Raw genomic sequence first — 22053 nt, forward strand, 5'->3', positions numbered from 1 at the left:
TTTCTAATTTCATGTGAAATTCACAAAATGACACCAGAAATTAAGGATGGCGATTTTAGGATAACTTAAAATGTTTTAGTACTAATTTGATTATTATATAAAAGATAATGTACTTAATAAAAATATTAAATAAGGATCCAGAGAGATAGTATAGCAAGAGGTAAGGCATTTATTTACCTTGCATGCAGTACAGCAGCCCTCATTCGAATCCCCTGCACTGAATAAGGTCTCCAGAAGATTGCCGGGGTAACTCCTGAGCATAGAACCAGGAATAAATCCTGAGCACTGCCATCATGGCCCAGAAACCCAAACACCATTCCTCTCCCTCAGAGTATTAAGAGTTCAAAAGAACTCTTAAAACTCTAGTAGTTAAATAGATATTGATTTGACAACATTTGCCAGTAGTTATTTGGTTTCTTTGGATTCAAAGATGATTTGTTTATTAATGAATACAAGAAAGTTCTTATTGAATGAAATAGAATGAGGGGAGGGAAAGAAAGGAATACATGTTTGAAAGAGAAGAGGGCTTGAGAGAGCAAGCTTAGAACATGTATTTGTAAGTGTTACTTCTGACTTATGGCATTGATTAATGGTTGGAGTTAATATTTTTTCCCTTGTCTTTAAAAGTTTATAAAGTTCTAGTGGTTTTAAGTTTGTTCCTTTTTTTTTTCCTTTTTGGGTCACGCCCAGCGATGCACTGGGGTTACTCCTGGCTATGCACTCAGGAATTACTCCTGGCGGTGCTCAGGGGACCATATGGGATGCTGGGAATCAAACCCGGGTCGGCCGCATGCAAGGCAAACGCTCTACCTGCTGTGCTATTGCTCCAGCCCCTGTTCCATTTTTAAGAGAAATTCATCAGTGTTGAATTGATGTCAAACAGAATTATTTTTAAAGAGAAGTTTTTTTTATCGGACCATTTTCATTACAGGCCATCCATTTACCTGCTGATACTATGAGAATAGTGCTGGAACGCTGCTACAATGATTTACGTCTTCTCACTGTGCCCAGTAAAACTCTGAAAATTGAAGGGTTTTTTAGAAGCAACAAGGTATGATTTGTATTTTCATTATTATCTCTATTGGTAATAGTATGTGAAATTAGGTTGAATGATATAAGTGGCCCGTTTGGCTGCCACCGTCTTTGTAACTTATGTTTAAAATTCTATTACCTTCCTACCAAATTTGTAAGGAACCATAAGATCTCCCACACAGTGAGCTGTGCTCAGGGCTTACTCCTGGTTCTGTGCTCAGGGATCATTCTTAGCAGGGCTCAGAGACAATATGTGGTGCCAGGGATCAAACTCCAGCCAGCCACATCCCAGCCAAGCACCTTACCAGATGTCCCATCTCAGGCCCCAGGATTTCATTCTTCATGACTTTATTGATACTTACTTCGTACCCTAAGTGTGGTCCATCCTAGTGAATATTCCATATACACTAGGAAAGAATGCATTCAGCTTTTGGGGTGTGGAGAGCCCTGTAAAAGTTCCATTCTTCCAACTACTCCTTGGCTGTTTCATGTTGATTTCCCATCTGGCTGATATGTCCAATGGTGAGAGTACAATTGTAAATGTTTCCTGCTGTTACTATGTTCCTACCAGTGTCTCCTTTAAGGCCTCGTAGGAGTTGATTCATATATTTCAATGCCCCTTCATTTGATGCAGATGTTAATGAGTGTAAAATTCTCATGATTCCTAATTATTATATGCTGTGCCCTCTAGCCCAGGTAATTGAACCTAGGTCCTCATACATATAAAGCAAGTGTTCTGCTTTTGAGCTATGTCCCCATTCCCTAGTCCCATTTTTTACTTACTACCTTTTTCATTTCGAAATCTATTTTGTCTAGTATAAGCATGACTATTTCTGCCCTTTTTTAAGCTGCTGTTTTCCTGTATGATTATTTTTCAACCTTCTATTTTGAACCCCTGTTAGCCATGGAGCCATGTCTTCTGTGAGCAGCATTGGATTTTATTTCCTGGTGCATCTGGCCACTGTTGTACCTTTTGATTGCAGAATTCAGGCCATTAGCACTTAATTCAGGCCAATAATGCTGACATTGTTGTGAAACTTAATGTCATATAGGAATTCATTGCAATTTTTCTATATGATTCTGGGTGTTTTTCCAGTTTATCTTTGTTTCTTTGGTCCCTTTCCCCCCCACCCCACCCTGCCAATTTATCTTTGTTTCTTTGGTCCTCCCCCTCTCCCATTGTACTTAGATATCTGTGTGTTTCGTAGTGATCAGGTTCCATTTAAATCTTCACGTTTATTTCATCTACATATTTTTTTTGTCCTGTGATCACTGGACAAATCAAAATCTAAGGTTGTAAGCTTATATTCTCTTTTAAGTTTGAAGAAGTAAGTCATTAATTCATTCTAGGAGTTGAATTAGAATGGACCCCATCATTACTCTTTTTCATGAATTTATTCTTTTTAAGTATTTTACAACTTAGGAATGATACTTCATTGGAAAGACCTAGAGTAGTGCTAATGAAATCCTTTAACTGTTGTTTGTCTGAGAAGTTTTATCACTCCTGTGAATCTGAGGTACAAGCTAACTTTATAGAGTATTCTGGGTGGGAGATTTTTTTTCATTCAACATTTTGCCGGTATCAGACCTAATTTCCCCTGGTTTGTAGATTTTTAGTTGGTTGCTCCTGCCATGAGTTTTCTAGGGGGTTTCCTTTATATAAGGTTTTCTTCTCCTCTCAGTGTTCTTACAATTCTATCTGTATCTTTGGCCTTTCCATTTAATTACATTGTGTCTTTTTGTGTATCTGTTCGGCTTTGTTTGAAAGCTTTGGGTTTCCTAGATCTGGTCTCAGCTATCCTTTACTAACCACTCCAGATTCCGAAAAGTCTCTGCTGTTATTTCAACTAAGAATAGTTCTTTTCTTCTCTTTCCTCTCCTTCTGAAACACTCATGATGCAAATACTGTTCAACTTAATGCTGTCGCATAAATCTCATGTTTTCCTCATTTGTTCTAATTTTTTCTGTTATTTTTTTGATGACTCCTCTACTTTATCCTTGAGTGCACTTTGCTTCTGCTGTTGCGTTCTCTGTTGTATTTTTTAGTTCAGCCACTCTGTTCTTCAGCTTACTGATTTCTTTTTGGACTTTTCTCATACGGTCTTTGTCCTTGTTAAAGTTCTCTTCCTTTGAGTTGCCCATTTGTATGAACACCATTATAATTATTGCTTTGCCATTTTCTTCAGGGAATTTTGAAGACTGATTGGCTTGAGGGTTTTTCCCAGGCTTTTGTCTTTGTTTATGAGTGTCAGTGAGAATTCTTCCATTTCTTTATTCTCCCTGGTGTTACATATAGGCTTAGAGATCTTTTTTCTGATTTCAATTTGCTGTTCCATAGTGATACTTCTTTCTTGTTCAGGATATCCTTTTCTTTCCAGTCGCCCCTGGAGTGTTCCTTACATTCCTTGTTTATGGGAATTTTATGTACACTTTCTCTGGTCCATATTGCTGTGGGACTCCCCACATTGAGTCAGGAAGAGTCTGTAGCTAGTAGACTAGGGGCCAAAACCTGATAAGCCACAGGCATCTTGGTGCCCCCAGCTCTCTCTGTTGCCACCTGGCATTCTGCCTCAGTTATACTCTTGATACCAAGCCTTATTGCTTGCTTACTTTAAGTTCTAGAAATAGTGTATATGATATTGTTTTATTGATGTTTTGCTGCTTATTTAGGATATTATTTTGCATGTATTTGACTTTCTCTACCACCTTTTGTTTTTAAAATTGCAGTTTAGGTAACATGGTTATAATAGTGGTAATAATTTTTATGGTTTTAATATACAAAACCATATATTGTACCTTCAATACCACTAATAAGTATACTCTTTTAAAGAAGCTATTATTTCAAGTTCCATATTTACTCTTGAAGTGGTAGTATTTTTCTGATTAGTGAGAATGTTATTAAATGTACTCGTGGTACACTGTAACTCTGTCTTACTTTTTAGGTGTTCGTTGAAAGTTCTGAGACTTTGGATTACCAAGTGGCCTTTATAGACTCTCATTTATGGAAACTTCTGGACCGTCATGCAAATACAATCAGATTATTTGTATTGTTACCTGAACAATCTCCAGGATCTAACTCCAAAAGGACAGCATACCAGAAAGCTGGGGGTGATTCTAGTAATGTGAATGATGACTGTGAAGGCATCAAAGGACCTGTGGGAAACCTGAAGTCTGTGGAAGCGATTCTCGAAGAAAGCACTGAAAAACTCAAAAGCTTGTCTCTACAGCAACAGCAGGATGGAGATAATGGGGACAGCAGTAAGAGTACTGAGACAAGTGACTTTGAAAACATCGAGTCACCTCTCAATGAAAGGGACTCTTCAGCATCAGTGGATAATAGAGAACTTGAACAGCATATTCAGACTTCTGATCCAGAAAATTTTCAGTCTGAAGAGCGGTCAGACTCAGATGTGAATAATGACAGGAGTACAAGTTCAGTGGACAGTGATATTCTTAGCTCTAGTCACAGCAGTGATACACTGTGCAATGCAGATAATGCTCAGATCCCTTTGGCTAATGGACTTGACTCTCATAGTATCACCAGTAGTAGAAGAACTAAAGCAAATGAAGGGAAAAAAGAGACATGGGATACAGCAGAAGAAGACTCTGGAACTGATAGTGAATATGATGAGAGTGGCAAAAGTAGGGGAGAAATACAGTACATGTATTTCAAAGCAGAATCCTATGCTGCGGATGAAGGTTCTGGGGAAGGACATAAATGTATGTACTTAAAAGAAAAAAAAAGACTCATTGAAAAAGTGTCTTTTTCTTGTAGACTAAGTTTTTAGTTAAGAAAGGAATCAGTTGAGAAGAACTTTATAAGACCACCTGTAACTTTTTTGGATTATAAAATTATCTTTATTGCCTTTGCTTTCATTTTTTATACAATTACAGTGAAGAGTGTTATTAGACCTTTAACCTAAGTGTGTTAGACCTATGACAGTAATTAATGTCATAATTCTGGTAAGAAAAGTTTTTTAAAAGAATTTTTAAAGGAAAAGAATTGTGATAAATTCTAAGTGAAAGTTAAATGGCTCATAAGGAAAAAATAAAACCCCCATGTTCCTTCCAGAGGGGGAAAAAAGGCCATACACTTTAGAAAGTTTAATATTCAGAGTCCAAGATAATTTTTAATTCCCTTCATCCTCCAAAGCAAATAACACCCTTCCCATGTTCTGTAGATAGCCATAAGTAACTCAGAGCCAGAGAATGGGAAAGGCCCTACTCCTTTGTTTTTTAAGTTCAGAATTTGAAGAAAGCAAAATATAAATTGGGAATTCATAATGTCATGATTTCGGGGGCTGGAACAATAGCACAGCGGGTAAGGTGTTTGCCTTGCACGTGGCCAACCCGGGTTCGATTCCCAGCATCCCATATGGTCCCCTGAGCACCGCCAGGGGTGATTCCTGAGTGCAGAGCCAGGTGTGACCCAAAAAACAAAACAAAACATAATGTCATGATTTCACAAGCACCAGCAACAAAGACACACCACAACATTGCCTGAGGTTTCAAACCATAGAAAAGCTTACGTAAAATCTCAGATTAGAATCAGGGAACTAGGACAATTAGGTACAAGAAGTAGTAACTTCATTCCTAAATAGTCTAAAATGCAATAATTTAAAAAATGAAATGCTTTGTGTTGGTCTTTAATAAGCAGATATTAGCAGATATTAACATCACTTTTCTTTATATTTTCTCATTCTCACTTGAAGCTTTCTTAAAATTAATAGGGCAAAATACCAGCATCTTCATTTGACAGATAAGAAGGTGAAACTCAAAGGATAAATGACTTGCTTGAAAATCCATAAATAGCCAGTAAGAAGTAAAATTGTTAGAATTTAAGGCACTCTAATTGAATGCCTCTATTACTTTTAGAAGAGAAGCCAGTTGTTCATCTCTTCTAATAACTTCTGAATCTGTGCTATATGCAAGGTCTTGCGTAGCTATTTGGTGTAGAGATGAAATGCAGCCTGTATTTTCTATAGCGACAAGCAAACAAGCACTAGACAACCATTAAAAGCTAAGGACTGTGATGCTTGAAGTCTCAAGTTTTGGTCTTTTAAGGGACTAGTGTAATAGTACAGTGTGCAGGGCACATGCTTATGCATGCTGTTGACCGAGGTTTGATCCCTGACACCCAATATTATTACCCCTAACCTACCAGGAGTGAACCCTGAATGCAGTGCCAGGAGTGAGCACTGCTGAGTACGGTCCAAATACAAGCAAAACAAAATTTGTTTTGTTTCATTTATAAAAGGGAAATGAAAATACTATGAAACTAGAAGTAAACTTACACAAATTTGTGTTTTAAGTGAATCCGATTCCTATTAATACGAAAGCTGTTCTCTGAAAATACAGTTTGGTAGGCCAAAATGAGTACAGTAACTTCGTTATACTTTAAGTTCCCATGGAGTTTTTACATCATAAGGAAAATGAAGGTTTTATTTCATTAACTTATAGTTTCTCTTAGTCCTCTCAGAGTGAAACATTGATGTTATTAGATGCTTCATTGATCATTGAAATGGTACACATAGGGTAATTAATTTGGCTTAGATCACAAAGCTACTGGGTCACACTGCTGGATATCAAACTCAGATATTCTGATTATAAGGCTAATGTACATTCTCCACCCTGTAGCAACTACTTCTTTCCTGAATTGTAGTAAAGGGAAACTAGTAAGTAAATACTCTGCTTGCTTACCATCTTTAACCCCCTTAGCATACAAAGATATTTAAAGCAGATCTATTTAGAAAAAGGTTTGAAATTTCATTTTTAAGTTATTCATTTCAGAATAATGTACTGAAAGTTTGATGGATGTTGATACCAACCTTAAAAAACATTTAGTATAGGGGCCGGAGCGATAGCACAGCGGGTAGGGCATTTGCCTTGCACGTGGCCGACCCGGGTTCGATCCCCGGCACCCCATATGGTCCCCCAAGCACTGCCAGGAGTAATTCCTGAGTGCAAAGCCAGGAGTAACCCCTGAGCATCGCTGGGTGTGACCCAAAAAGCAAAAAATAAAAAAATAAAATAATAAAATAAAAAAAAAACATTTAGTATAAATCCTTAGGATTTAGATTTCTGATTAAGACTTGAGTCTTGAGTGATCTCATTTCTGTTGTAGAATGGTTGCCAGTCACTTTTAATCCTTACAGAAATTTACAGTGGTTAATTTTCCTGTATTATAATAAAAATCATAGTAATGAAGAGAGTAATTACAATATATTGAGACTTTCAGAAGCCACACAAAATTTGTTTTAAAACAGTAAAAACATAAAAATGCCTTTTGATCTTTAGAAGTCTGACTTAGAGGATAAGGATTAGGTATAACCAGAGGTTTCAGTAGTCAGCACTAAAATGATTTGGTCAGAGTTCCCCCAAGGCCCGGAAGTAAATGCCTGAGAAACATAGGGAGGACGAGTAATAATACAGATTCTTAGAAGCAATGAAGTCAATCACTTTAGCAAGGCATAATAAGTAAATGAAGAATTGAATCTTTAAAAACTGACTATGTATAGGGGCTGGAGAGATAGCACAGTGGGTAGGGCGTTTGCCTTGCACGCGGCCGACCCGGGTTCAAATCCCAGCATCCCATATGGTCCCCTGAGCACGGCCAGGGGTAATTTCTGAGTGCAGAGCCAGGAGTAACCCCTGTGCATCTCCAGGTGTGACCCAAAAGCCAAACAACACAAAAACTGACTATGTATAATTTACGCATTTTATTTAGAAAATAACTGAAATTACACTTAGTGATTTTTAAGCTATCCTTTATAATTCAGACATTGCTTAAGGGAGAAAGATTAAATCTCTCTGAAAATGCTGTCAGAGCTGACCTAGCTTGCAAACACTTGGGGAAACCAGGGAAATACAAACGGATAGTACTTTAGCAATTAAATCCCTTTTCTGTGTGGTTTTGGTTTATGAGCCAGACGCTTCTGGTATGGCTTACTTCTGGTCTTCAGCTTTGCCAGGATCGCTCCTGGCAGTGCTTCAGGTATCACATAGGATGCCAGGAATCAAATTAGGGTCAGCTTTGTGTGAGGCAAGCACCTTGCCTGCTGTACTATCTCTCTGGCCACTGAAATTTCTTTTTGGTTTCTGCAAACTTCGTTATACTTGATTCACTGCTGGGATCAAACCCAGGGATTTTGATTGTAAAGGTGTTTTAGAGATTGTAAAGGTGTTTTAGAGATTTAAAGGTGGAGGGTATTTTAGAGATTGTACTATGAAAGGACTAAATTCTTCAATTTAACCAATTCTTCATATGAAAAATTATGTAATAGTAAGCTACAAAACTATGAAAAATTTACAGCCAAGAATTAAGATAACACTTTTTGCCATGGCTATGTTACTTGTTTTGTATGTATTTACCCCAAAACACATGTGGTATGAATATTATTACTTCCATATTATTGGACGGGAAATTCTCGTACAAAGTTAAGAAATCAGAGTCATGAATCTAATATAGGAGGTGAAACCAAGAATTCATTCAGGCCAGGCCATTAAATCCAGAACCATTTGGTCCTAGTCACTGTATTAAACTATTATCAATAGCCAGCAAACTTGTGTGTCATTTTGTAACAAGACATTACTAAGGAAAACCAGAACCAGTTTACAGCATTTGTCCTAACTTTAAACCAGTGAGATTGATGTACTGATAGGATGAAGGAAAAAGAGACTCGGAGTTAATTTGGTGACGCTGCCTATAGTTTTTTACAGCCGTGTGAAAAATCCAGCCATAGGTTTCTGATTTCTGATGTCAGTTTTCATTTCACTTTTCACTCAAGAAATCTGGCGTTTTGCTAGATAGAATAAATAGAAGCTTCTTTGCCAAATGCTGGATTATTAATTCAGGAGTACTCTTTAAAAAAGCTTAGAAATGGATGTGCTAAACAATTAGAGAAATATGCTGGTTTAAAGTTAAATAATAAAAATTGATCATTGTTAATATTTTTTTCTAATTTGTACTTGTCACATTTTCTATTAAGCTATATTTTATAAACAGTAAATATTAATTTGTTTGAAAATACACTTAGAAAAAGTAACCAAAGTGTAGGATTACCTGAGAACATAAACCAGGAGTGTTTTAAAGGTTTCATATTTCATCTTTGATGTAAATTTAACAGAAAACCATGAACTATTCCAGTGCATATAATATGCACTGCCTTCGTACAAAATACTTTACTGGCAAATGACCAGAGTAAATGGACATACTGTAGAAACATCTTCATAAATGACAAAATATTAATAGTAGAAAAAATAAGCTCATCAAAGACAACCCTTTTATAAGCTAAAGAGAGCTTAAGTTGAAGCTTAGCGATGGAGGGAATTTCTATTTAGATGCTGTTCTTATTATAGATAATCAAAATAAAGAGTCTTCATATGCTGATCCTAATTTTTTTCTGGTAGAAAATCCTAACTAGATTTAATGACAATTTTGAGGCAATTTCTTTATATCTGACACTGTTGACAATTGATAACATGATCAATTGAATTTGTGCTGCAGTGTTATGAGGTGGGTGCTGTCATCTCCATTTTTTCATGTGATGAAATGAGGGTTTCAAGAAGGATAGATTCCTATGTCCATTGAATAGAGAAGTGTGAAGTAGAGAAGTCAGAGTTGGAACCCAGCCAGAGCTTACATTATAACTGTATGCACTAGAATTTGACATATTTAAAAAGAATTCTTAGAAGTTGTTTTTGAATGTAGCAGGCAGAATAAGTACTTAAATATCTCAGAACTTTTAAAACTGTCAGGTTATGCCTAGCGTGTATTCTGTGTGTATTTTTGTCTAACTAGTGTAGTATATTTAAAGTCATTACTGAAAAGGGAGACTTTCCTCTGCTTATAGTATAATTAAATGTTTATGGCATGTTTATATTCTAAGATTTCTTATGTTTTTGTTTTGTTTGTATGTGTGTGTGTTTAGGGTTGATGGTGCATGTTGATAAAAGAATCACTCTGGCTGCTTTCAAACAACATTTAGAACCTTTTGTTGGAGTTTTGTCTTCTCACTTCAAGGTCTTTCGAGTGTATGCCAGCAACCAAGAGTTTGAGAGCGTCCGACTGAATGAGACCCTTTCATCATTTTCAGATGACAATAAGGTTGATTAAATAATTCAAAATAATTAGTCTTTTAAATAATAGATATGAGAACATCTTACACTACTTCCAAGTAAGGTGAAATATATATCATAAAAAGTTAATTTGTTATTGTTTGGTGATTTTATGTAATTTGAGGGGAGGGCGGGTATTTTTCATTCATGTAACAAATATTAAGTGTTAACTATGTCAGTTACTGTTCTAGGTGCTGTGAAGTCTGAGGTAAAAATAAACTTGTTCTCAAAGAGCCCATAATCTAGAGAACTATGAAAAGCAAAACTGAGCAGTGGGGATGAGAATAGGTTATTTATTGTCCTGAAACAGTACATCTAAAAAAATGTTTTTAATTTATAGATTACAATTAGACTGGGGAGAGCACTTAAAAAAGGAGAGTACAGAGTTAAGGTGTACCAGCTTCTAGTCAATGAACAAGAGGTAAGTGATATACTGTTGGACCATTATTAAAATCACGTATAGCATAGAGATTATGTTACTAGCCATTGGTTTGTGTGGATTTGCTATCTGTAAAGCATGGATTGGCAAATACTCAGTTTTATAAACAATACTGCTTCTGCTGCCATGATAGCACAAAAACTTCTTTTGGTTCTGCCATTGTTGCACAAAAGCAGATACAGATAATGAGGAAGCCAATAGAGGTGGCTGAGTCCAAATAAAATTTTATTAACAGAACAGGCAGTGGATAAATATGAACCTATGAACCTTACACTGTTTTTTGTTGTCCATTCCCTGAATTCATAATAGGTTTTTTTTTTAAATTGAGACCTTTGAGCTCTATTAAATTTTTTTAAGATAAAGTATTACCAGAAATCTAGAATGAGGCAAAATTTGTTCTGCATCTCCCTCCTCTCCACCAAATGTCGTATTTTACTTGATTTTTTCCCAGTTTTTTTCTCCCATTTTTATTGAGGCATGATGATTTGCAGTATTGTTAATGACACTTTAATGACTACATCATTCTAACACCACACCCACCACCAGAGTGTCTGCTTCCTTCCATCCAGTGTCCCACAAGTAAGCCCTGAACATAGTTGAGTGCGACCCCAAAACAAATGAAAATAATAATAGTAATTGTCACACCATAAAGTGCAAATAGAATTTCCCATTAATCCTTTTAGTGTGTAATTAAAGCTTTAATTTTTTTTTCATGTTATATTCCTAGCCATGCAAGTTTCTGCTAGATGCTGTGTTTGCTAAAGGAATGACTGTGCGGCAATCAAAAGAGGAATTAATTCCTCAACTCAGGGAGCAGTGTGGTTTAGAGCTCAGTATTGACAGGTAAATTGCAATATTATCAGTGATCTGATGACTGTCCACTTAATATGGGCTGAGAGGATTTTCTAGAGCAGAAAGAAATGAATAATTTCTGTATTGTTCATATTATCAGCATTACAGATTAATAGAAGTCAAAAGTATTAAATTGTGCTTAGTTAAATTAAAAAAAATTAAATTGTGTTTAATTTCCCATAGAAATTAAGCTTAATTTCTATGGGAAACTAAGTTTAAAGTATTGAGACCATTTTGTTTCTCCAAAATTTTATTTTATTTTATTTTTTTTTTCTCCAAAATTTTAATGAATAGCCACTTTTGTATTTGAACTTAATTTATTTTTCCTTGGTATCAGATTTATTTAAATTATTTTTTTTTAATTATAGTAGCTTAAAATGCATTATATTTATAGGTTTCGACTAAGGAAAAAAACATGGAAGAATCCTGGCACTGTCTTTCTGGATTGTCATATTTATGAAGAAGATATTAATATTTCCAGCAACTGGGAGGTTTTCCTTGAAGTTCTTGATGGTATAACTTTTTGGTTGGGAAATATTGGTTAGAAATGCTCTAGAGCTGATTGAAACTATAGATTTTTATTCAATAATGAGTATCCTCTATCCTTTGGACCCCTTTGCCTTTTAAATACTACTTCCCCCGCCCCCTCTATCTTGGGAATGTAAAGTCCTTGTTAGGGAATTATAATTTCAATAATAAATTTTTAGTACTAGTTATAGAAAATTGTTAGTCATGTTTATTACTTGCTTTCTCTTTTTAATGCCTTGTTTTGTCTTGAGAGCATGGTATTTAGTGATTTATCAGATTTTGAGGACAGTGACTAGATTTCTTATACCATATACCATATACCACAAATGCAGGGAAGCAGGGTTTGAGCAGCAGAAATTTATCACCACTGTTTTGGAGGCGAGACATCTTGAGATCATAGTGTCAGCAGAATTATTTATTTGGAGGACTGTGAAAGATAATCTGTTCCAGACCTTTCGTCTAGCTTTTAGTGATTACAAATTCAGGGATAATTTTATATGATAAATATTTAATTTTCAGGAATTTTAATGATATACCTCACCTAGATCTGGTTACTTCAGATCTAATTTGGTTTAAAGTTCAGTAGTATGGGTCCAGAGATGTAGCCCTATTGAGCACATGCTTTGCATGCAGCTGACCCAAGTTTGATCCCCAACACTTCGTATGATCACCCAAGCACCCCTAAAAGTGATCTGTGAACACAGAGCCAGAAATAACTGCAGGAGTGATCCAAAAACCAAACGAACAGAGTAAGAACCAGTGATTGCCCTTCAGTTGCCAGAGTCTGTTGGGAGAACCAGAACTACAAACCTGTAATTTAAAAATGCAGTATAAAAGTAATCTTCGAAAAAAAAAAAAGTGAAAGGTATAAAGGACCAACTCAGAAGTTTTCTCCTGCATACACCAGTGAGAAAGATGACAGTTGAACTAATTTAGGAGCAAATGAAAACAGTTAAGGATGTCTTGAGTGAAAAAAGTAAATGCGAAGATTATTTTATTTTGGATTGTGGGACGATAATCAACAGAGAAGCAGTTTTTGGAGAATGAAGATTTTAGGAGTAATGGTAGGAGGAGAGCTCATAAGAGTTAGGAGTCCGCTTTTGAGATTGGAAGAGAGTAAATTATTCTTTCTCAAAATTTCTTAGGATAATTGCCTACTTTTAAAGACTACCACAAAGTAAATCTGTTTAGTCATTCAATACAAGAAAAATCAAGTGATCAATCAGTCTTAAAGAGGTATAGAATGATGACCATCTTATATATTTATAGGCGTAGAGAAGATGAAATCTATGTCACAGCTTGCAGTTTTGTCAAGACGGTGGAGGCCTTCAGAAATGAAGTTGGATCCCTTTCAAGAGGTTGTATTGGAAAGCAGTAGTGTTGATGAGTTGCGAGAAAAGGTAACATATATATTTTGGGTTTTTGGTTTTTTTTTTTACATAAAGAACTGGTTTAGGAAATGTCAGACTCTGATGTGACTTTCTCTTTCTCACACCTTGTATGACCCTATTCTTGTTTCTTAATGCTCTTGATGTATTGAAAAATTAAATTAGCTCTCGCCATCCAGAAGTGGACTCTCATTTTCTATTATTTGATTCATCTTGTCCTAAATGGGGGGCAGAAGGGATACACAGCAGGTGTAAGGCACTTGCCTGGTACACAACCAATCCAGCTTTGATCTCCAGTACCATAAATGGTCCCTGAGCACCACCAAGAGTGATCTCTGGTCACAGAGCCAGCAGTCAAACCCTAGACTCTCCAAGAGCCCCCCTCTCCCCACACACACACCCCACCACCACCCCCACTAAAAAATAACTCTGTCCTAGTAATTAGAATACTTTACCAAAGTGCTATGTATATTTAAAAACCAAATGAGGTAGAATTGAATAAAGAATCCAGGTGAAGATCTTTTTTATATTTTCCCACATTAAAAGAAGAAATTCTAAGAAAATTTTTATTGGGGGAAAATTTGGGAGGAAAGGGGTGAAGATAATTTGGCATTGGCTTGGGTTGAGTTAGGGGGAGTCCATTTTTATAACTTGCACCAAATACAAAATAATTTTAAGTATATCAATAGATTCTAAATATATTTTAAAATATAATAAAACGATAAGTACTGAATATACTAAAAATATTTTTATAGTCTTGGAGAAAGAGATTTTAAGTGTAATGCTAAAAGACAAAAGTAAAAAGATATACCACATAAAAGTTTAACTCTTCTGCAGACAGAAAAATGTTTATAAACATAATGTCCATAATTTTTTAAACAGCTACAGTATTCATAAAATGAAAAATCTATTTAAAAATAGATACCAGGCACATATGCTGCCCGAGCCCATGTGCTGCTTGCCCCCACGTGACCGAGCACATGTGGCGCCTGAGCACATGTGGCACCCGCACCTTCCCCTTGAGATGTGTACTTTCACACTTTCATGTCTAATGCTGGGATGTGACTAGGGGCTCTCTCCGACCTTAGAGAAGCCTGTGTTCTCTCGTCCTCACTTGAGTGCATTACACTCACTCTGTCTCTCACTCCACACCTTAATAAAACCCTCGAAATCTATTTACTTAAAAAAAAATAGATACCATGTGTAAACAGCTGATAGAAAAAAAAACAAGTAAAAATGGTATAACTTTTTCATCCCTTATAAATTAGGGTGAAAGGATTGAGGGAAATAACTATCATACAATTGGTAGAACATTTTTATTCTATCATAATTCATAAGGATATGCATGGATATCTATTTACAATTTATTAATTATAAAAAGAAAAATTAAAAATTCTCATTATGTGTATCGGTAAAAAATAAAATGACTTATTGTTCATCTGTTGAATAAGTTAAGGTGATCCTGCATTCTATTTGTACATGTAAGTTATATAAAATTGTGATATAGAGATATTTTATAAATATAATTTTACACATTGTGCAGTCTTTTTATGTAGTTTATACTGCATAGGAAATAAGTTTATTTCTGGGACATATGTGACATTTGCATTGTGGACACAGGAAAGAATGGTGCTTCTGGTTTGTTTTTTTTTTCCCTTAATAAACTAGAATACTTCATTGAAAAACATTAGGCTATTTCTGTTTGTTGATGGGTAAGATTTTTTTCTTCGACATATTTATTTTTAAAATAAACTCATAAAATATTTCCTTTTACAGCTCTCTGAAATTAGTGGAATTCCTTTGGAAGACATTGAGTTTGCCAAGGTATGTCCCTGAGAACAATTCCTAAAAGTTCATGCTTGATAAGTATGACCCATACCATAATTTATTCACTCATTCTTTTTTCCTTAGGGTAGAGGAACTTTTCCCTGTGACATATCAGTCCTTGATATTCATCAGGATTTAGACTGGAACCCTAAAGTTTCTACCCTGAACGTCTGGCCTCTCTATATCTGTGATGATGGTGTTGTCATATTTTATAGGTAACACTCAGGGTTTTTTTGTTATTTCTAGTGATGAAACATTTTTTTTGCACAATAAATATCTTTTACAAATGCCTTTAATATTGTTATGATTAGAGCAGTCCTGACCAAAAGAAGCAGAGACACATGACACTTGAAGTTTTCTAAGAGTCATATTTTTAAATAGTAGAAACAAGTGAAATTAGTATCAGTAACACATTTCTAACCTAATAAATCCAAATTATTATTACATGTAATATTAAAATAATTTATGACATTTTTACACTCTGTCTTATAATTAAAAATATCGTATGTATGTTACACTTTTAGCAAATCTCAGTTTGGATCAAGTACGTGTCACTCAGTGGGCACATGTATCTAGTGGTTACCTTCTTTAATGATATAGATGAAAAGGAAAAAGAAGTCTTTAAAGACCAGCAGATGTAGGCTTAGAATTAGTTTATCACTACCTGGCTTCTCTTCAGTAAAATGGCAGCAACAACAACTTTGAATCAAGAATTTATGAAAATTAGAGCCATTGCATTTTTTTAATGGTATTCTCTTATGAATAAATGTTCAGTAAATGTTAGTTATAAGTTCCTGTGCCAGTTTTCAAAGTGCTTCTGTGTTAATATGACACATTAGAAATATAGGCCTATGAGATTATTTAATGAATTATTATCTTAAATTAAATTATTTAAACTATGAGATTGTTTCATTTGTCCAGTGACAATCAAATTGTATTTTCTCCTTGAGGAACATATAGTATTCAGACACAAAGAATAGAGGCACATGTGCATACTGGTCTAATGTATTGCTAATCTTTTAAATATAGGGATAAAGCAGAAGAGTTAATGGAGTTGACAGATGAGCAGAGAAATGAACTGATGAAAAAAGAAAGCAGTCGACTCCAGAAGACAGGACACCGTGTAACATACTCACCTCGAAAAGAGAAAGCACTAAAAATATATCTGGATGGAGCACCAAATAAAGATCTGACTCAAGACTGACTCTACTAGTGTAGCATTTTCCCTGGGGAATCTTTGGTTTTAATTAGACGGTTCACTACTACTGTGTAGTGCCATTATGGCCGGACATGATTAGGGGTAACCCGGTGACACCAGCACTGATTGGACTGCCCTTCACCAATCAGAAGCTCAGTGCCCAGAGGGCCACTGTTTTGACTTGGAATCATGTTGTGCACTATAGTCAAATGTACTGTAAAGTGAAAAGGGATGTGCAAAAAATAAAAACAAAAAGCAAAACCTGCTACTAGAAAAGGGGAAGGGGAATGAGTAAACTTTCTTGGCGGACAGATGTGCACATAGCTGCTAGTAAAACTAGCCTCAAAAAGGATGCTCATAGCTTAATAATAAAAGCTGTGCAAAGGCCATGAATGAATTAATTTTCTGTTTATTTCACTGATACACACATTACCTCATTGACAATTAGAAGTAAATACAACGTGTGTTGACTCTTGGAAAGCAGCAAAACTAGAAAGTGAGGAAAGAAAATTCTTAGAACCAGCTGCAACCCAGTAAAGAATTGTGAAGTGTGTTTTTTATCTGTCTCATTTTTTGCCAAGTATTAAGAACGTTATTCAGAACCATCACAATGTTTCCCTTAGACCACTCCCAGCAGGCAGCAGCTCAAATTGCTGCAATACTATAATTATAACTGATTGTACCTAAGTTATGGATGTAGAGAAAGTTTTACCCATTCAGCATGTAAATAAAATCGATCCTGTTGAGTTATAATTGCAGTCCAGCTATTTCCCATGGTAATTCTTTTCACATATCATTCATGATGTACGTTGTGTACATTAAGAAATAGAACAGTCTCCATAAGTGTAAATCCTCAGTGCTGGGTCCCATACGATTGTATTTGCCCTTGTTAATGAGGTTTTTCTGTTCAGTGGCTTCAATTATTTTTTTCTTCTTTGTACATTTATTTCTGAAGATTTACTTCAAGTTTGAATCTTCTAGAACCCTTGTAAGTCCCACTTTAATTTTTGGAGTTGATTTGTAGTTCCGTGTAGTTTAACTTTGGGGAAATGTCTTAACATCGTGTTGAATAACTTGCTAGTAAGTCAGGTCAAGGCACAGCTGATGCAGTCAACATGATTTTAGTGCAAAGTCTAGAAGAATCAGCAAGTTTTTGCTTTGCTAAATATAACTATTCAATGAACACAATTCTACGTAAATTTTGAAATGCCATCTAATTTATAAAAATCAACAAAAAAAGGTTTTGGTAAAACTTTTTCATGCCAGATGCTGTTTACAACAATGAACATGCCAATAAAACATTTGTTCATTCTGTTGTGTTATTTTAGTCATTAAACTTTTGTGAATGAAGAATCTGGGTTTAAGAATAGATTTGTTTTCTTTAAATAGAACATTTTATAATGTGTATTGAATAATCTCACTTCTATAAGGTTTGTTTACAGTAAAGTTCTCATAAAAGAGAAGAAAATATGTTAATATTTAACTGATGAATCCTGTCAATATTTCAAAACCAGATTTCTACCCCCCTTTTTTTTTAAGGAAGAATATACTAAGAAAAAAGTATTAGCAGATGTTGGCTCTGCAAATAGAATATAATGATTGTTAATTCCATATTATATTATTGGTCTCTTGGAGTCCACAAGGAAATTTTATTTTCTCACACTTTTCTGGCTGATTTTTATTCCATGTAAACTATGTCTCATTCTGCTAAATTTATTGAAGTATTGTCCTAAGTTTTCAATAAGTGGAATTGGTGGTATTCTTAGAGATAATGCTAAACTTTGTGATGTATTGTCTTTTGGATCCTTTCGATTTTCTGATGTAACATAGCAGCTTTTTGGTTCTGATACAGGCCTGCTTATTTTGGGATATGGGGGTTAATAAATAAGGTTTCTGCTTTTGATGACTGACTCTGTGGAGCAGAGGTCAAGTTGTAAACAAAGTAGGCTTGGATCTGGTTTGGTTTAGTGTTCCTATAAAAAGTAAATGGTAAAATTCTTCTCATCTCTGCTCCTCATTCTGTGCCTTGAGCCCTGTTTTGTATTGAACTGCTCTTTCTGACTGCAAATATATTACAAATACTAAGAGGAAAGAACATAGTGCCATACTTGAGTAATTTCCATGAAAGGGTAGTGAGCTTTACAAATGAAGTTTGTGGGAAGGGGAGCCATCATTTTTATGAGGGAGCTTTCCTGTGCAACTGGATTCAGAATGAAGTCAACACCAGGAAGCCAAGAGGCAGAGCACGAGTAACAGCATCCGGTGCCCTGAGCCCCCCAGGGCAGAGCAGCCTGGTCATCCCTCATCTGCTGACTGCCAGTGCAGGCCCTCACCTCCATGCAGCAAATTGCCACCCTGCACCCCAGGATTTCACCGCCATTTGAAGAGCTTTTACCAGGGGCAGATGGGTTTGTGTTAGCCAAGCCTTGTGAGAACCAAGCCATCCATCTCTCTAGGGCTGGTAAAAAAAGGTGAGGGGAAAAAAATGGGGGGTGAGGGAGCCGTTCTTACCAAAAGAAGCAAAAGCTGTGATATCGAGAAAATGCCGTGTTCAGCTGGTCCTATTAAAGTTTCTAGTCAAAGTTTCGCCTCTTAAATTTGAGGAATTTGACTTAAGGGGTAGAAGTCAGAGATCAAAGTGGTGAGGAAAGAAGCTGGTAAGATCTTGTAAGGAAAAGTGTTTTAAAATACTGAGAAGATGGTTGAGCCAGTGTCACAGCTTGAAAATAGTTAAGTAGCACTAGTGGCCCGTCTGCTGGCTTTGGAATTGTTGGTGACTCATCTCTAGACCAAGAGATGCACCTTCCACAGAATGCCAGCCTCAGCACCACAGTGTTATTGCTAAGTATGAAGTGAGTACAATAAAGTATCTTCTGCACTACCCTAGTATTTCCTTTGCAGTTGGCCATTTCCCTCTGAACTGTGTCCTTTGTTTGACACCTAGGCCCTAACTCTCAGACCTTTGTCTTACAAATTCTAGCTTGGAGCTGGGCTTAAACTTTTCCACTTGCAACCCCCCTTTGCTCCTGAGAAATTTTTTACACTACCCCGCTATATAAAATAGGTATTATATAAACCAAGCATTTACTAATAAAATGTTTTAAGACACTATTTGCTCATTACCCACGGTTTAGGAAAATAAGTCCTATAGTACATGGAATAATCAGAACTAGATTTTGCTGAGAAAAACTGCATCAGTTGAGTATCGTTTTGAAAATTTGCAAGACTTTGGTTACTAGCAGTGAAGAGTCAAATATTGGATGTGTGTGTATAGTTTTCCAGGTGGCTAGTAAGTGTATATATTTTTTTAATTTGGTGGCTATACCCAGTGGTCCTCAGGATTTACCCCTGACTCTGCTCAAGAATTACTCCTGATGGGCTTGGGGGACCAAAGGTGATGCCCAGGATTGAACCCCAGTCGGCCACATGGAAAGCAAGCACCCTGCCGGCCGTACTATTGCTCCAACCGCAGTGAATGTATCTTATAAATCACATTTGCAAGTGTGGCTCAAAGTAAACTCCTAGGTAGGCTTTAGTGTACACAGAATCAGAAGCTGCTCCTTTGTTGAGATTTATGGGGGGGGCGAGAGCAGTGAATGTCGGTGGCTATTGGTCGGTGAGTGTTCCTTTTTAAAACCTGGTTCTCAGATTGTTTCGGATACAATACTTGATTAATGCCCAGTATGCAAGCATGTATGACTCTTTAGAAATGAATGTAGCAGAGCCAAGCTTGGTGGTAGGCAACGCAGGGGAACAGGGGTGCATAAAAGTGTGAGGGTTGCTCAGCTTTCTGTGATATTCCAACACCAGTTTATTTGTGCAGAAGTTTATCTTCTGTTTGGTCAGAACCTGAGAGTTAGTGAAGTGGGCCCTGTAATGAACCCCTTCTTCCTTTGCCCCCAACCTGACCCTTTCCCTAGTACAGAGGGCACTTTTGGTGTTTGGCCCTTTATTTAAAGAATAACAGCTCTGTGAGATACCCAGAAATGTGGGTTTTCCAGTGATGCTCGCCAGCACCGCCACAAAAGCACACAAAGATTTTGGCCAAAGGAATACGTTTAATCGCCCCTTCCCAGTGGGAAGTTAGAAGAATAAGCTATTTTCTAAACTTTGCATTCTCAAATCTTTTTTCCATTGGGCTGTCAAGAGTAATCACAATAGGACCAGAGATACAGCACAACAGGCAGGGCCCTTGTCTTGCCCATAGTCAATCCAGGTTTGTCCCCTAGCACCCTAACTGATCAAGAGCCCTGCCAGGAGTGGTCCCTAGGCACAAAGCCAGGAATAAACTCTGAGCACCACTGGGTGTGACCCCCACACCAAAAGCAAACAAGTAGTCACAATATCCTAGCTGTATTTTCTGGAAAAGGTAGAGCAGTGATAGGAATATTTGATGCCCCCTTTATCTCACTCTTACACTGCATTAGACCCCTTATTTCTCTCAACTCATCCTTCTGCCCAGTATATCTATAAATTATATCAAAAAACCCAGGCCAGGGGCTGGAATGGTAGTACAGTACATAGGGCACCTGCCTTGCACATGACTGACCCAGGTTCAATCCCCGGCATCGTATATGGTCCCCTGAGCACCAGCCGGGAGTACTTCCTGAGCAGAGTAGTCCCTGAGCAATGTTGGATATGCTCCTCCCCCTAAGCCACACCTGGACCAAAAAGACAATCCCAGACAAAGACAAGATGGCTTGGAAGAGGGAAAAGGAGGAGTTGGACAGGAAGAGAAGCTGAAAAGTCGGCAACTTTTGTTTTGGCGGATGCTCAGAGGGCTACTCCAGGCTTGGTTCTGGGGACCACACAGTACTGGTTGTCCTGCACACTTTGCATGCGCCCCCCAGCCCTTTGAGACGTCTCCCTGTTAGGAAACAACCGTTTGTTTCCCGTAATGCTCATTTTATTCCTCTGAGGCCAGCTGGTTGAACAGGCCAACCTTCCTCATCTGTGCCGAGCACTGGGGAATTACTGATACCCAACCATGTTGTTTGCTAATCTTGCTTTCCACAGAGGTCTACACGAGGGCAGGAAAGTGGGTGGGCTGAGATGACTAAAGCTGTATTTTACGTATATTTTTCATTCCAAGATGGGCTCTCCATTAGTGCTCAGAGTACCAGAGGTCCCAGCAGGGATTTTCAGCCTAGGGCCACCCCGGGTGGTGCTTTTGGGGCATTCAAAACCATACCAGGTAGTTAAAGCTGCATCATAATGATCAGCCTCTTATCCAAATGCGTGTTCTAATTTCCCTGACCTTCCAGCCATGGTGAATCACTTGCAGCTTCCTTGTGGTGTCCCTCCAGTACCCCCCCCCCACACCCAGTTTATGGCACGTCCCTCCCTCTGACCTTCCCTCTATCTGCATCTCAGAAAACACCTTAGTGGCCCTTTCATTCTTTATCCTGATGAACTATCCTCTTCAAGAGCCAGCTTCTCTCAGCTCTTGAGCACAACAAGCCTTGCAGAGTCCCAGGCCTCAGTTTTCATACAGGCTGGTGATGTTTTCACTGGTTGCACTTGACTTAGTGGATCCCCTTCTATTAGGCTTCTCAGGGTAGGTTCCCTCTCTTGACCAGCTGGGCCCTGTGAAGCCTATAGTGGCCTCTGGTTCCAAACTGGCTCTCAGAACATTGATTGTATCATAAGGATATAGGGTCATCCTAGTCATT

At 37.1% G+C, this 22053-nt stretch overlaps 1 protein-coding gene across 3 annotated transcripts in view; it reads left to right on the forward strand.

The window, feature by feature from the left end:
• Positions 1 to 18398, forward strand: part of USP47 (ubiquitin specific peptidase 47) — a 107705-nt gene extending 89307 nt beyond the window's left edge. For all 3 annotated transcript variants that reach the window (XM_055142900.1, XM_004613597.3, XM_004613598.3), the window contains 10 exons: positions 932 to 1051; positions 3975 to 4752; positions 9963 to 10138; positions 10490 to 10570; positions 11316 to 11431; positions 11835 to 11953; positions 13238 to 13368; positions 15133 to 15180; positions 15268 to 15398; positions 16213 to 18398. In XM_055142900.1, coding sequence (XP_054998875.1) covers positions 932 to 1051; positions 3975 to 4752; positions 9963 to 10138; positions 10490 to 10570; positions 11316 to 11431; positions 11835 to 11953; positions 13238 to 13368; positions 15133 to 15180; positions 15268 to 15398; positions 16213 to 16387 — 1875 coding nt within the window. In that variant the 3' untranslated portion in view covers positions 16388 to 18398. The remainder of the gene's footprint in view (positions 1 to 931; positions 1052 to 3974; positions 4753 to 9962; positions 10139 to 10489; positions 10571 to 11315; positions 11432 to 11834; positions 11954 to 13237; positions 13369 to 15132; positions 15181 to 15267; positions 15399 to 16212) is intronic.
• Positions 18399 to 22053: the final 3655 nt, after the last annotated feature.

The sequence above is a fragment of the Sorex araneus genome, chromosome 6, assembly GCF_027595985.1.
Source record: "Sorex araneus isolate mSorAra2 chromosome 6, mSorAra2.pri, whole genome shotgun sequence".
Lineage (NCBI taxonomy): Eukaryota > Metazoa > Chordata > Mammalia > Eulipotyphla > Soricidae > Sorex > Sorex araneus.